Source organism: Sebastes fasciatus, chromosome 11, assembly GCF_043250625.1.
Source record: "Sebastes fasciatus isolate fSebFas1 chromosome 11, fSebFas1.pri, whole genome shotgun sequence".
Lineage (NCBI taxonomy): Eukaryota > Metazoa > Chordata > Actinopteri > Perciformes > Sebastidae > Sebastes > Sebastes fasciatus.
The window spans coordinates 9533243-9549849 of record NC_133805.1 but is presented as its reverse complement, the minus strand read 5'-3'; the positions used below and the strand labels follow the sequence as shown (position 1 = coordinate 9549849).

Genomic DNA, 16607 nt, shown 5'->3' with positions numbered 1-16607 from the left:
CCAAATAGATGTGATGATTGTTTTGTCCTTTTGCATGCATGTTGGTATGTTGGGGATGGTGTTGGTGTTGGTGTTGGTGGTGATGGTGGAGGACAACGGTGAAAGACACCTACCACGGCACCAATATTTCCTTTCTCTCCTGGCATCCCTGGTCGTCCCGTTTCTCCCTGTAGAGAGGCAACAAAATAAAAGATGAGACGATGTAAAGTTCTCTACATTTGTGCATTTTCCTGACAACCATCTCTAGTGCAACTGAATGCATTGGGTGCATTGGTTGTTTTCATATTATATCATCACACCTTAAAGCCAGGGTCTCCTTTTGGTCCCTCAGGCCCTCCTGGAGCCTGCAGACAAAACAATAAAACACAAAAAGTGAAACAACCGTTCAAAAAAACACAGCCGGAGAAGAATTTATGTTGGCATTACAATAATAAATGGCATACTTACATTGCAGTCGAAAGAGCAACACTGTGGGGGAAAAAAAGAAAAGAGAGATTATGTGTCTCTATGTCTCCATATATGAAGAAGAGTTTGGGCTATTCTTGATAAATCTAAGAAGGAGACATGGCATGACACTGTGTTTTCTGGTCTGATCACAAGTGATACTTAGTTTAACTGTAAGATGACAGCATGGCTGGACAATATGTCCAATATTTAAGAAATAACTGCAGTGATTTTGTTGGAGATACAAAAGTAGGCAAGATTGTGAATATCACTGCAATCTCAGTTGGCTTTTTATGTACTCATTGCAGCTTCCTGTAGCGGTCCTGAGTGACCCCTCCTTGTTTCCTGAGTATGAGAGAGTTTAGGAGGCCAGCAATAACAAGACTTAATACTGAGAAAGAACAAGAAATCTAAGAAAAAGAAAGAAATCTAAATCTAAACATCCTAACTACATTTATTCCACTAAATTAACAACTCTAGTAGCCACAAAGTCATTTGGTTTGTAAACATTTTTAAGCCACGACGTTTAGCCAGTATACAACAATTTGTCTTAATTCAAGTTGCATGAGCAAAACTTGTCCCAAACAATTCTGCTGTTGGGAGGAAAAATATCACGATACCAACTGCCAAGAAAGTTATTGATGACCTTTTTTAGCCACGTTGCTCAGCCCTAAACGAGAACAAGATCTGCAGTAGAGCAGTGTAATGTGTTACCACATTAATTGTACAAAATTTATTAATATCCTTTCAAAAACGTCTTACCGTATCCTTTGTCTCATTTGTCTGGAAAAAAGGAAAAAAAAATAGACAGTTAGTTCAAAATCCAAATGTTGAATTCTGCTTATACCTAGGAGAGGAGAGGAGAGGAGAGGAGAGGAGAGGAGAGGAGAGGAGAGGAGAGGAGAGGAGATGGAGAGATGAGAGAAGAAGAGAGGAGAGGAGAGGGGAGGGGAGGGGAGGGGAGGGGAGAGGAGAGGAGAGGAGAGGAGAGGAGAGGAGAGGAGAGGAGAGGAGAGGAGATGAGATGAGATGAGATGAGATGAGATGAGATGAGATGAGATGAGATGGAGAGATGAGAGAAGAAGAGAAGAGAAGAGAGGAGAGGAGAGGAGAGGAGAGGAGAGGAGAGGAGAGGAGAGGAGAGGAGAGGAGAGGAGAGGAGATGAGATGAGATGGAGAGATGAGAGAAGAAGAGAAGAGAAGAGAGGAGAGGAGAGGAGAGGAGAGGAGAGGAGAGGAGAGGAGAGGAGAGGAGAGGAGAGAGGAGAGGAGAGGAGAGGAGAGAAGAGATGAGATGAGATGAGATGAGATGAGATGAGATGAGATGGAGGGAGATGAGAAGAGAAGAGAGGAGAGGAGAGGAGAGGAGAGGAGAGGAGAGGAGAGGAGAGGAGAGGAGAGGAGAGGAGAGGAGAGGAGAGGAGAGGAGGGATACATACGATCATGTCAACGATGGTTCGAATGGTTCCCATCTTGGTGCTTCTGGTATCGTCTGCAGCAGTGAAGTTCTGTCTGTAGCGCGGGTCTGTGGCGATGACTGACAACCTGGTGTCCTGATGAGAGACAAGATACAAACATCATCATCACAAGACCTGAAAGTAGCAGCTTACGATATGCGACAGCATGACTGAGCTCTAAAAGATTATTTCTGTGACATTGTTTTTGTTTTGTTTATAGTATCGTAATTAGCTTCTGTCAATGTTGTCGCTAGTCCTCCTGCTGTCTATCTGTCCTGTCTATCTTTGTGAGAACCACTTTTTAGTTTAGACCTTGAGAGAAATGACATTTAGGAAATGTTGGTAAATTTACTCTACCTTCACTTCACTTTACTTTCAACTCATTTTATTTTACTTTTCTTTACCTTTACTGTCAACTAACTTTATTTTACTTTACCTTCAAGTCATTTTAATTTACATTAGTTTGCCTTCAGTCAACTTCACTTTACTTTCAACCTACTTCACTTCACCTTACCTTCAACTCACTTTATTTTACTTTACTTCACTTTCAACCCACTTCAACTTACTTAACTTTCAACTCACTTCAACTTACTTAACTTTCAACTCACTTTACTTTACTTCACTTTCCAACCCACTTCACTTTCAACCCACTTCACTTTAAACTCACTTTACTTTATTTCACTTTCAACCCACTTCACTTTACTTTCAACTAACTTTACTTTACTTTCAACCCACTTCAACTTACTTAACTTTCAACTCACTTTACTTCACTTTCCAACCCACTTCACTTTACAACTTACTTTAATTTACTTCACTTTCAACCCACTTCACTTTCAACTCATTTTACTTTACTTCACTTAACTTTCAACTCACTTTACTTCACTTTCAACCCACTTCAATTTACTTAACTTTCAACTCACTTTACTTCACTTAACTTTTGACTCACTTTACTTCACTTTCAACCCACTTTAATTTACTTAACTTTCAACTCACTTTACTTTACTTCACTTTCAACCCACTTCAACTCACTTTACTTTACTTCACTTTCAACCCACTTCACTTTCAACTCATTTTACTTTACTTCACTTAACTTTCAACTCACTTTACTTCACTTTCAACCCACTTCAATTTACTTAACTTTCAACCCACTTCACTTTACTTAACTTTCAACTCACTTTACTTTACTTCACTTTCAACCCACTTCACTTTACTTAACTTTCAACTCACTTTACTTTACTTCAATTTCAACCCACTTCAACTTACTTAACTTTCAACCCACTTCACTTTCGACCCACTTCACAACTTACTTTAATTTACTTCACCTTCAACCCACTTCACCTTACTTCACTTTCAACTCACTTTACTTTACTTCACTTTCGACCCACTTCACAACTTACTTTAATTTACTTCACCTTCAACCCACTTCACTTTACTTAACTTTCAACTCACTTTACTTTACTTTCAACCCACTTCAACTTACTTAACTTTCAACCCACTTCACTTTACTTCACTTTCAACTCATTTTACTTTACTTCACCTTCAACCCACTTCACTTTACTTAACTTTCAACTCACTTTACTTCACTTCACTTTCAACCCACTTCACTTTCAACCCACTTCACTTTCAACTAATTTTACTTTACTTCACTTTACTTAACTTTCAACCCACTTCACTTTACTTCACTTTCAACTCATTTTACTTTACTTCACTTCACTTTCAACCTACTTCACTTTCAACTAATTTTACTTTACTTCACTTTACTTAACCTTCAACCCACTTAATTTTTTTTAATTTACTTAACTTTCAACTCACTTTACTTTACTTCACTTTCAACCCACTTCAACTCACTTTACTTCACTTTCAACCCACTTCAACTCGCTTTACTTTCAACTCACTTTACTTTACTTCACTTTCAACCCACTTCAATTTACTTAACTTTCAACTCACTTTACTTTACTTAACTTTCAACCCACTTCACTTTACTTAACTTTCAACTCACTTTACTTTACTTCACTTTCAACCCACTTCACTTTACTTAACTTTCAACTCACTTTACTTTACTTCAATTTCAACCCACTTCAACTTACTTAACTTTCAACCCACTTCACTTTCGACCCACTTCACAACTTACTTTAATTTACTTCACCTTCAACCCACTTCACTTTACTTCACTTTCAACTCACTTTACTTTACTTCACTTTCGACCCACTTCACGACTTACTTTAATTTACTTCACCTTCAACCCACTTCACTTTACTTAACTTTCAACTCACTTTACTTTACTTTCAACCCACTTCAACTTACTTAACTTTCAACCCACTTCACTTTATTTCACTTTCAACTCATTTTACTTTACTTCACCTTCAACCCACTTCACTTTACTTAACTTTCAACTCACTTTACTTCACTTCACTTTCAACCCACTTCACTTTCAACTAATTTTACTTTACTTCACTTTACTTAACTTTCAACCCACTTCACTTTACTTCACTTTCAACTCATTTTACTTTACTTCACTTCACTTTCAACCTACTTCACTTTCAACTAATTTTACTTTACTTCACTTTACTTAACCTTCAACCCACTTAATTTCACTTCATTTCCCTTTAACGACAACACGGCCGGTCTGTTTGAAGGTTAAGACTCGGTTTTAGGGTTAAGGTTGGATATAGTTTAAGGTTAAAGGTGTTCTGTGTGAAAGCAGTGTGTTCATGCAGGACACCATTACTCGTGTTAAGAAGCTGACTAGGAAAATGGATTTTCAGGGCTTTTTACCTTTATTTTGATATGTTTGGGGTTAAGGATTGGGGTTACGCATTTAGTTGCGGTGATTAAAGTTTGGGTTAGGGACTGGGGAATTATGCTGATGAGGATCCTCACCCGTATACAAGTACAAATGTGTGTGTGTGTTTACCTCCTGGTCAGGTGAGATGGCGACAGCGAACACTTTGACTCCATGTTGTTTGGCTTCATTAGCAGCCTCCTGCACGCCTCCACACGGCTCTTTGTAACCAGTAATAGGGTGGCCATCAGTCACTACCACGATGTACTTGTTATCATGGTAGTGGGAGCCCCTGCATTCAGGCAGACAAACACACACAATGACATCACTCTTCTTATTACTTAATCTTCTGAATTGCATGCGTGTTTGTGTGTGTGTTGTTATTACCCGATGAGCAGCTCAGCAAGGCCCTTCTTGATGGCACAGTCGGTGTATGTGCCCTTGCCGATGTATTCGATGCCCCTGATGTCATCCTTCAGGGCCTGGCGATCAGTCCTCAGGGCACTCAGCGGTCGTACGAGTTTGATATCGTCACTGTAGTGCAGCGCTCCTGAGTTCCACGTCAGGGTGCGATCACATCGGTGGCGCCTGGATAAAAACAGAGGTGACAACAAATCAAGTCAACTTCTCACTTAGCCACTTGTTAGCAACCAACTTTTTAAAGACACGTAAAGGCTTCAAACTTCACGAGTGGGATATATATTAATGTATTTTATATATAGTAGAACAAAACGTTAAAATCTCTTGAGCTTGTCTCAACCACAGACCTTATTTCAGGCATCCAACTAAAAACCCATTCATCGACTTCCAGATGAAGGAACCGGAAGTGTTAAAATGCTAACTCATCTCCGGATTTTAGGACTCATTCCTGTAGCTCTCTATATTACAGAGCTATCAGACGACTTCAGTTAATAGTCACTTTGCAGATTCCGAATTTACATACAAAACCTGTGATGACCGAATAAAATGTGATGCATCAGTATAGATTAAACTAACCATCAGTATATAAAGTAGTTAAATAATATATATGACACTGACGGGGGCAATTCTGCTGTATAGCAAAAACGATTTTACCTTTGATACTATAACAATTTTGCGCATAGTATTTCTGTGCTTTTACTTAAAGAGTAACGTAACACCAGGCTGAAAAACAGTGTTACACTGCCCTCTGTGGTTGAAGGTTTCAATCAGTGATGGGCGTGGTTGGGTGTGGTGATGTCACGGTGTCCCAGAGTACACCTGTGCATCACTGCAGCAAGGTGAGAAGTTAAACCACTGGGGGATGTTACGTTACTCTTCCAGATTTTGAATGCAGGACTTCTTTCTACCATGCTAATGCTACTTTTATAAGTAAAGGATTTGAATTCTTCTTCCATCGCTGCCGTGAGTGTGAGTGAGTGTGAGTGAGTGTGTGTGTGTGTGTGTGCGTGTGTGTGTGTGTGTGTGGCTTACATTTCCTTGAGTTCATCTATGAAGTTATAGGTGAAGGTTTTGATCTGGTCGATATAAAAGTTGGGAGGTTTCTTTCTGAGGGCGACACTCTCAGATGTATCCAGTACAAAGAAAAGGTCAACTGGACAATCTGCTCACAAAACAAACAAACAAACAAACAAACAAACAAACAAACAAAGATGGCGGTCAGCGAATATCATCCATTGAACAAGGTTGTGTCTGTCTGGATGGTAATGATTGAGGTAAGGATATGTCGTCGGGCAGCGAGTCTCGCGAGAGTTTTCGCCAAGTTTCCCCAAAATCTAGGGTTACCATCCAGACACGAGCATTCAACAACCATAAAACTAACAAAGTGTTTATGAACCGTTAAATCCAAAATGCATTAACGATCAATCAGCAACCCATCAATTCAAGTAATGTCAGCACAGGTATCACTACTGCAGCACTATAGAGGCCTACATTAAGCCATAGCATGATGCTGCTTGGAGGCGTCATGGGGGCCGATCTACCTGATCTGACCTGACCTTTATACAGGTAGACGGGCGCAGGCCTGTACTGACTGCATGCATCCATAACATGGCTGTCAGCATACACACCTGTACTGCAGGGTACACACCTGTACTGCAGGGGGAAGCAGGCCTGAGGTGACATCACCTTTGGTTCTTGTCCATATTTATCACTTTGGCATCCACAGCACTGCTAGATCTCAGTCTGCATTACACCCTAACTCTTACTATTCAAGCCCATTAAAACAACCGTGAGACCAAACAAGGGCCTGCCTATTAATGGTGGTATTAGGCTATACTCTGATCTTGCTTTCAGTCGTTAGTGCATCTGCTGATTTGTAAGGCTTCTCAGACTTGGGGGCAGTGTGTAACCCAAAGCCAATGAACATCTGGATTAGCTCTGGCAGCAAACATCACTTCAGCATATGACATTCAAACCTCTTTGCATACAACATAACGCAATAAACAACAGATACTAAGAGTATTTTTTTGGATAGCACATCATATTTGTCAGCAAAACTTACCCCCAAACTTGTTTTGTTGGTCCTGCGTTTGCGCTCCAGCCAGGAAAACGCACAGCAGTGCGAGGAGACCACGGAGAGTCTCCATGGTTAAACAGCAAAAAAACTACAAAAAACAACACAACACCTCAATCCCCAGAAAAACAAACAAACACCGAACCACTCCGGACCCCAAACCCGGTTCCCTCTAAACAGATTCGGCAAACTTTTGGTGATCCAGCGCTCCGCCGCAGTTTGTCCGAGGAGAAGACACAGAGCGCGCAGAGGAGGACCAGAGCGCACGGAGAGGAGGAGGAGGAGGAGGAGGAGGAGAGGAAGGAGGGGGATAAAAGAGTTCACGCGCTTTCTCTGGTAACGATGAGTGGGGGATAGACCAGAACGCGCACGGGGCCGAAAGTTTACACAAAATCCCAGATATGCCTGCTTCCTTAAAAGGGTCCACAGGGATGTGGATACATACACAGGAATAAACAATACAGACTGCGGACTGTGTAGGGAGGCTCCAATACGCACAGATTGTGATTTTTTTTTTCTTTTGCAGGAAAAGGGCGTGCATGTAGGAACTGATCTTGATAATGTTTTTAATGATTTCAGAACAAGTATAAGGAGGAAATCTTTGCAGCTTTCCTTTTGCACTCATATGAGATCTAATATATGACCATGTGCAAGAAATGCAACCATGAATAGATGCACACTGCAGTGATTTCATCAAAACTTAATGAAAAGCAGCTGACACATCTTAGAAGCATTTTGTATTCTCTTTCTGTAAAAAAAGACTTTTCTGTGGAAGAAGGGGGTGGGTGGGGTTTGACTACATCTGGTTCACTTCGGCGTCCAGACCTGACCTGAACATAAAAGTAAAAGGAGGAGGAGGAGGAGGAGTGGGTGTTTTTTTTTTTTTACTAATTTTTCCTGGGAAGCAGGAAGAGACACAGTGCCATCTAGTGCTCCTTTTGGGCACATCTTGGAGAGGACTCTGGAAAGAGTTTCGGGGCGCAGGGAGGCACTTTGTGGGCGTTGAGTGTCCATTTGGCAAGGTGTTGGTGGGGGTGGATGTTGCATGGTTGCTGTGGATGTACGAGTATGTGTGTGTGTGTGTGTGTGTGTGTATGTGTTCAAACTGTGGGACTGCAGGAAAGGTCTGGCCTGGACTCACTTTTTCCACTGAGATCACTGTTTCAGGGAGAAAAGGTTGTGTGGAGAAGTAGGGAGGGAAGGAAAGGAAAGAAGGAGGGATGAGGAGAGAGGGGGGGGACATCTGGTAATGATCTGTGTTTATTAGCAAGCTCTCATAGTAAATCTGTTGGATTTCTGGCAGCTGTTTGGAGGGGTTGGGGGGGGGTATGAATTGTGATGCATGCATTTAGAGATGTGTCAATACCAGCCTTCATCAGGAATACATTACCCTATAAAAATTCTTGAGGAATTCATTAGTCAAGCATTTATTGCAAAAGTGTTTTCAGTTTTCATTACACTGGAGATATTGTTCAAAGGGAGGCACATTTTTTTGGGGGCCTTTTTTTTTTTACAGTCCTGAAACTGGCAGGTGGGATTGAGATCACTGAACGACCTCATTAGGGAGCTATTATCTCTCACCCTGAGGAAACAAAAATGGAGTATGTCCTCAAAAAAGGTCAAGATAAAGCTCCACTACATGTAGAGAAAAGAACACACATACTTCCTAAAGCTGAGAGGCTCTGCATAATGTCTTCTTGGGTACAGGCCGGTTGGTTGACAGGATGTAGCTCGGAGTTTTCCGCAGGATCTCAATGTTCGGCGTAGAAGATTAGTAGCATTTCTGTTAGTCAAAGAGAAAGAAGGAACTGTGCTGAGTACAACCAGTGTCTCCAGCCTGACAACAATTTGTGGGTTTTTTTAACATCTTGCAACATTTAACATTCATCTTTGTGGTTGATCTCCATTGTGAATGGTGATGATTTTAGTTTGTTTTAGAGAATATGATTCAAAAACTACTATGCATAAGTGACCGCAGATGAGATGAAACATGAGCATGGAACAACGGGGAAATTGAGGATGCAAATTTTTTTTTTAAAAACAGCTTCCGTCTTCCAGCGAAAACATGAAAGTCAGAGCACAGATGGAAGAGATTAAGGTTACAAGGTACTGGGAACAGTGGTGGTCCAGATCAAGCTGTTCTGTTTGCTAAACTGGACTCAAGTGGCACCATGCAGACACAACATAGCGTGAGGAATTCTCTCTGTCATGGTTTAATCCACTTTAGATACTGCGAGGCGCCGGTCAAAACAAGAGGAAATTGCAGACTAATCAAGATTCCGAACCACGCCAAATGATGTTAATGACAGGAAATGGGCCAGACCAGCTTCCGCTGCATTAGTGCTCGTCAATCTCTAGTCTCCTCGGACATCTTTTGAATCGTCTCCAGTTGCACCAGTTGGCAGCAAAACAGATAATACCTGAGTAATTTTATTATTCATTTTAATACCTACAGTATGGTCATCAATGGCCACCACTGCCTGATAATGCATGAAGAGCAAATGGGGGGGAAATGGTTACTGGTCATCTACTGCCATCTAGTGAAACATTATATTATTCTAATAGCAAATGTAACTTCCAATACTGTTTTCTTACAGATGTTTTCCTCTGTTAGATAAATGAAATCAAAATGCACAAGGTATAACCAAGGTAATTTAATTTGAAATTCACAAAATTTGAAAACCATAATGGGGGATATAAAAGGCCTACAGGAATAAAGTTCATGTCATGTGGAAATAAATGGCGTCGTCATTTTAACTTTGCGCTCTCACAATATTTGTCTTTCAGCATATTTACAGAGAGCCAAAATTTCAATTTCTATCACCATTATTGAGGCCTTTCCAAAAATATATTCTCACCAATATCACAGCTTCTGAACATCCAGTATCTCACCCCAATGATATCAGGAATAACATCCAAACATGTTCATGCATAAGAAACTGATGTAAGAAGAGAAAAAAAAAAGCTCAAGGAATGGGATTGTCACGTCACTGACGGCAAGTCGGACATTTTTGGAGGATAACGGTAAGCGTGCTATCCGCTGGCTGTCAAAAGATAACACTAAACACTGCACAGTGAATACGTTTCAAAAGCCGAAATGTAGTATATATAGTATACAGTCAGACACGAAGGTAGGCTAACGTTATGGGTTTTATTTTGTAAGATACCGTTAGATTAAATATACAGTATTAGCCGATGTTTTCTTAGCATTCAGTTGGCATAACAAGCTAGCTTATCTTTGTCTGGATGATTGTGTAGTTGGCATTTGGCTTGTAGATGTTAATGTCATATACCTACTTGTTTGTAAATTAGTTCTCGGCCTCAAAAGATTAGCATATTTTGAACTGCTGGCAGATGTTCACTGACGCCAAAACACATCAGTGACTGTAATGGGTGCAAGCTGTCAAGATCCTCCTAGTTCGTAAGGATCCATATCATAATCTAACTACAATTTTGTAATATATCGCCCCTTTGCCTCTGTCAGCTTCTCTTTATATGGATATTTGTCTTTTGCACGTACTTTATACATTTCTGATGATGAACGATTGACAGATGAATAGACCAGTGTCAGATAAGCTCCGTACGCTACCCTCCAAAAATGGCGCTGCGCCCCAGAACGCTCTGCAATTCCCATTCCTTATAGGCTGGTGGGTAACGAGGGAAGAGAACAAGCTTGTGCTGCTAAAGAAATGGTTTGACAATTTGTAAAATACACTTATTTACATTCTTGCACTTATGAGCAACAAAGCGAATAAGTGCATTTCCCAAAATGTTAAACTTTTCCTTTGAATGTTCAAATAGTCCTTGACGATACATTTTACTTTACATTGGACACTTTTCCTCTCAATCTCAACAGCAACTGTACAGCATCATTCTATACTCCTTCATGTATTGCTTGGTTTAGTTGGTCCGTTGTAATTGTAGTAGCGTAACTGCCAAATGCAGTGTGTGTATGTGTAAAATGTTCTGCTCCAGTTTGCCTTCAAGCCTGACTCAGTTCATATTAGAGTGGCTCTTCAGGTGCCTCCTCAGGTGGTTCAGACAGGTGTAGGTCTTGGGACAGATCTGGCAGTGGTACGGTCTCACCCCCGAGTGGTTCAGCATGTGCTGCTTCAGCACGCTTCCATCTGAGAAGGCTTTCCCACACTGGGTGCACACATATGGCCGCTCTCCCGTGTGCACGCGCATGTGAACGGTCACCTTGTGCGCCATTGTGAAACCTTTGCCGCACACTGTGCACTTGAACGGCCTTTCTCCCGTGTGGGTGAGCCGGTGGGTGCGCATTGCGCCCATCTGGGAGAAAGCCTTGCCGCAATCTGGGCAAACGTGCGGCTTCTCGCCGGTGTGAACCCTGGTGTGGCTCCTCAGTCCTCCCGCCGTAGAGAAACACTGTGAACAGTGAGTGCACTGGTAAGGCCGCTCTCCTGTGTGAGTGCGCATGTGCTGCTTCAGGTCGTAGCGGTTCCTGAAGCCGCGGCCGCAGACGAGGCAGCTCTCTGGCCTGTCGTCGTTGTGGCGCAGCTCGTGGTTGGCCAGGCATTTTTCAGACAGGAAACACTTGCCGCATTCCTGACACTGGTAGGGTTTTTCGTGGTCAACTCTCTGATGGTACTTCAGCTCGCTGATGCCAGGGAAAGTCTCATCACAGTATCTGCACCTGAAGCGGTGGTTGGGGCTGTAGGGGAGCTGGTGTTCACTCATCTGATGATTCCTCAGCAGGTGAGCCATCTTGAAGGTCTTTCCGCAGTGAGAACACTCGTATTTTGTCAGCAGCTGGACGCACTGATGCCTGACCCGCTCGTGCAGAGACCTGAACTGACACCCGCACTTTGTGCAAATGTGGGAAGCGTTTTTACACTTTCTCTTCCTGTGCCTGGAGAGGTGAGCCTCTGTGCGGAAGGCTTTGCCACACTGAGAGCATTTGTATGGCTTCACCGCGGTGTGGAACCTCTGGTGCTCGAGAAACTCAAAACGATACTTGAAGCTCCTTCCACACAGTGGACAATTGTGCGTGACTCGTCCTCGTGGGTAGACGGCTTTGACCGACGTTTTCCTGGAGGACATAGATGAAGAGGAAGTCCGATGTGCAGAACCGCTCTTCCTGTGTTTACCCCTACTCATTAATTTAGCGGTCTCCATTTCACCGACCTCTTCGTGTCGTTGCTGATGTTTGGTCAGACACTTGGAGGAGATAAAGCTCTTGCCGCATTGCTTACACTGATAAGGCTTATCATGATCTACCTGCTGGTGATACTTCAGGTCACCAATTCCTGAAAAACCTACCCCACAATGACTGCACTTGAAAAGGCGGCTTTGGACATGAGTTAGCAGGTGTTCTTTTAAGCTGCTGGACTTTTGAAAACTCTTGCCGCAGTGCCCGCAATTGTAGTTACGGCCCCGTTTTGGGCAGTGGTGCCTGAATTTGTCCAGTGACGTCGGGAAACTGTTCCCACATTTAATGCACAGGTATGCGGCATTTTTGCATTTCCGTAACCTGTGGCCGGCTAGCAGGGTGGCGGTCCTGAAAGCCCTCCCGCACTCGGAGCAGTTGTAAGGCTGCAGCCCACTGTGGACTCTCTGGTGTTCGATGAGGACGGAGTGATGCTTGAAGCATTTGTCACACTCGGGGCATTTATGCAGCCCTGACTGCTGTCTCCTGCGAGGAGATGATGACATATCGGCCCTTTTTGGCGATTCGGGAAAGTCAGTCGAGGTGGAAGGGTTTGTAGACAGCTCTTCGTCGAACATGACAATCTGAGGAACGTCGTTGTTTTCATCGTCGCAAGCACTCGGGTGGGAGGCGATGGCCACTTCCAGAGATGGAGGGAGAGACAGAGAGGGAATGAGAAGATCATCTGACTGAAACGGAGCTGCAGGGAAAGTATGAGGAGAAAAAGTGTTAACACATCGGTCTCCCTCTTCTTCATCTAATATGCTATATAATGCTAGTTTATAGAAAATGTAAATTGTGTACATACCAATGCTACTCTTAGCCAATTTCCCATGGCACTGTTTGCTTTGGAGAAGAAATTTAAGGTCATCTCCATTTGAGACACACTGCATGTACTCCTCTAGAACAGATGGGGCAGCACTGATCCAGGATGCAGTCTATAAACAAGAGAGGCACAAATAAAGACACATTTTGAATTTCAAGTTGAACGGTCTCCTAATTTATTGACTTTATTTTTTCTAATCTTTCAGAAATCCTCTTTGCACCTGTTTGAAATCTGGTATTGGCAGCAGCTCCTCCAGTCTGGTGAAGAATTCACAAACCAGCGTCTCCAGTGCTGTGTCGAAGTCAGGGCCATACTCCACTGGAAACACATTCTGTCAGATGGAAAAAAAACAAAAAACAACCAGACACCTTCAGCACATGGCAACATCCTTTATGATATGACAGGAAATATCTACATTTAATTCCTCACATTTTGTTAAGTAAAATTGTGATAAACAAATGGATTTATTCACAAAATTTGGCAGATTGTGTTATTTACAGCACCATATAAGTGAAATAAATAAATGAGTTAATTAAAATAAATTAAATTGTACCTTGAGGAAGTGTTCTCTGCCATCAGTGTCTTCAATGAGGCCTTGCACCAGCTTCATAAAGTTTGCCTCTGGTGCCTCAATTACAGGATCATTGGTCTGGGTTACAAAACAAAACGCTGCAGTCAGATAGATGATTATAGGCAAATTAAATGTGAAAAAATACGAAACAAACAATTAGGGTGGAAGTTATTTTCATTACTGAGTAATCTTGATTATTTTCTTGTTTAATCAAAAATGTCAGAAAATGGTGAAAAATGCACATAATTTTGTTTTAGGGCATTCCATTAGAAATCAATCACTTTCTGACCTCACCCCTTTCGATTTGAACACATTTTTTCCTATATGTTAACCTACGTGAGAGAGTGTTTGATTAATCAGAATGGCCAACCATTCAGGAGACAGGGGCTCTCAAAGTTGACCCATATATGATGACCATCCCACATAAAGACTCAAATGTTCGGACATTTAGGACTTTTAGTATTACAGAAACACGCTTCCTAACTGCATTTAAGGAAAAAGATCCTATCTTATTTTAGGATAGGAAGTTAGTTATTACAGAACCGTCCTAACTCAGGGATTACCCAAGTTAGGAATCCTAAATTAGGCGGGCATAGACCCTGTCCTAAATTCAAAATAACTGCCAAAAATGGCAGCAGAACTGTTATGTCTGTATGGCAATGACAATGAAGATGGGGAACATCACAACACTGAAATATAATGATTGAAAGGCTACTTGTAAAAGAGGTTTTAATCTTAATGTGACTTCCTAATTATATAAAAGTTAAATATAATAATTTCAGTTCTACAAACCAATCAATAAAAGCACTTACCTCCTCAATGCAAGAAGATCGGATCCGGTTGAGATGGCTCTCAACAGCCTTGAGATCTTCAGGGTGTTCAGAACGCAGCAGCTCAAGAGTTGTCTAGAGGAAATGTAATTCATGATTTTAATGTTTCCTTTATACCCCTTTCTTGAGTCTCTTATTTGATGGTTCTCATTAATATACATGATGGATAAACACTTACCCTTGCCCTCAGGCCCAGCGAGAGCAGTCTCCCTTCTCTTTTACTCATCAGTTCAGGGACTGCATCTGTTACCATGGACACAAACTCCTCCAGTTTCCCATAATGTTTTATGTTCCGCTGGCGTACCACTTCCCACATCACTGCTGACATCAACCGAAGTGGTGGGACCAGCAGTGCCAGCGAGGACAGAGGGACGCTGAATTCTTCAAAAAGAAATTAGATTGGGGTCAAAAACTTAAAAAAGCAAGATGGTACACTGTAGCTGCTGTTCCATATGCCCAGAGGTCACTTCTTGTGTTAAATATGTTTTAACGATGAAGATGATGAAAGATTGGATTTAATGTTATATGCAAATAATCATTCATGAGCCATATTTCTACTGTCTATTTCCACTGACTCAGTGTTTACTAGGGGTGGAAGAAAATATGGAAAATCTCAAGTATTGCAATATTATGTTAAGTGATACTGTATCGATTCTCAAAAACCCTGTATTGATTTCTAATTAATAGTTTACAAGCAAAGATTAACTCAGTCAATACTTTATTTTATTTGCAAAGAGAAATGCAAATCCTACTATTCTGATTGAATACATTTTTTTTTAAACTTTACTCAAATTTTATGCATATGGTGGTGTGTTTTTATACCATGACCGTTTTCCTAAAATTAGATTTTTTTAAAAATCACAATATATTGCCTTGCTTACAGTACCACAATATATTGAATCGTAACCCCTGTATCACGATACGTATCGTATTGCCAGATTATTGCTAATACACAGTCCTAGTGTTTACAATTCTAAAGCTTTCTACATAGATTTTAGAAGTTTTTTACATCCATATGTACCGTGTACTGTGTATACTGCACTATTTTAAGTATTTTATTAGTATTAGTACTATATTAGTATCATTTTTTTTTTTTTTAACTTTCAAGATGTTTCAAATTTCCTGTTTTGTGTTGTTAATTGTACTACTCTACGAGCCTCTACAATATCCCCTCTGGGACAAATAAAGTGATTTGAATTTGAATTTGTTAATAAAAAAAAAGTCCGAAAAAAAAAAAAAAAATCGCAAACAGCTAGCTGTTAGCATTAGGCTGGCTGTTAGCATTAGGCTGGCTGTTAGCATTAAGCTAGCTGTTAGCATTAGGCTAGCTGTTAGCATAACGTTAGCCACTTTATTTCAAATTGAGCCAACTATCAGCCAGAAAAACCCAACTTGTTTGGTTCCGTTTAATACATCAAAACATATTCGACCGCATAAAAACGTATTTAAAACATTTTATACAGTTTGTGCTCAAGCAAAAGGTTAGCTAACGGTCCCATGCTAGCCAGCAGGCCGCTTTAACCCGGTACCAACCGGCGTCTAACGGGGAGAAACAGACCCTGTTCCAGGGATTAGTCGAGGCCTGTCGAGCCGCGGCTAATCCTTCACTTTAACGGCATAAGCGATAAATATACAGTTTTTCCGAGCTTCACAAGCTCATACATACCCGTGTCGTTCATTTTGGGAATTCTTTAACAATACACGGGACTATCTTTCATACTTTGGGTTAGCATTGCTAGCTAACCGCATAGCTAACCGCATAGCTAACCGGGGCTTCAGGCGCCAACTTCTTCCTGAAACAACGTTGTTCATTCTGGGGGAGCGTTGGTCGGTGTCGGTTTGTAACAGCGTGGTGGTTCGTTTTGCCTCACGGGGGCAGCCCGGAGAAGGAGATTCTAATTCACCCCTACTGTTAAAAATGCGAAGCACCGCCCTCTCCGGGCACTCCAATGAATAAATCTCTAAAATTATATTTCAACTTGATAAACTGTGTGTTTTCTTGTACCCCTTCATGTTTTGTGTAATTTTAAAGG

The 16607-nt window shown here is 41.4% G+C and overlaps 2 protein-coding genes across 2 annotated transcripts in view; both read right to left on the bottom strand.

Annotated features, from left to right (window-relative positions):
• col6a1 (collagen, type VI, alpha 1) overlaps positions 1-7482 on the bottom strand; it is a 32829-nt gene extending 25347 nt beyond the window's left edge. Inside the window, exons 1-9 of the mRNA XM_074650414.1 lie at positions 7166-7482; positions 6136-6265; positions 5071-5271; positions 4816-4975; positions 1884-1997; positions 1207-1227; positions 448-468; positions 300-344; positions 114-167 (exon numbers count right to left, since the gene is read on the bottom strand). Coding sequence (XP_074506515.1) covers positions 114-167; positions 300-344; positions 448-468; positions 1207-1227; positions 1884-1997; positions 4816-4975; positions 5071-5271; positions 6136-6265; positions 7166-7250 — 831 coding nt within the window. The 5' untranslated portion in view covers positions 7251-7482. The remainder of the gene's footprint in view (positions 1-113; positions 168-299; positions 345-447; positions 469-1206; positions 1228-1883; positions 1998-4815; positions 4976-5070; positions 5272-6135; positions 6266-7165) is intronic.
• A 2334-nt stretch (positions 7483-9816) lies between these two features.
• On the bottom strand, positions 9817-16412 carry LOC141776668 (uncharacterized). The gene is made up of 7 exons (XM_074650410.1): positions 16241-16412; positions 14753-14955; positions 14557-14649; positions 13727-13822; positions 13394-13504; positions 13156-13285; positions 9817-13047 (listed from the first exon to the last, which is right to left on the bottom strand). Exons 1-7 carry the CDS (start codon positions 16251-16253, stop codon positions 11171-11173), a joined length of 2523 nt encoding a protein of 840 aa, XP_074506511.1. The 5' UTR covers positions 16254-16412; the 3' UTR covers positions 9817-11170.
• Positions 16413-16607: the final 195 nt, after the last annotated feature.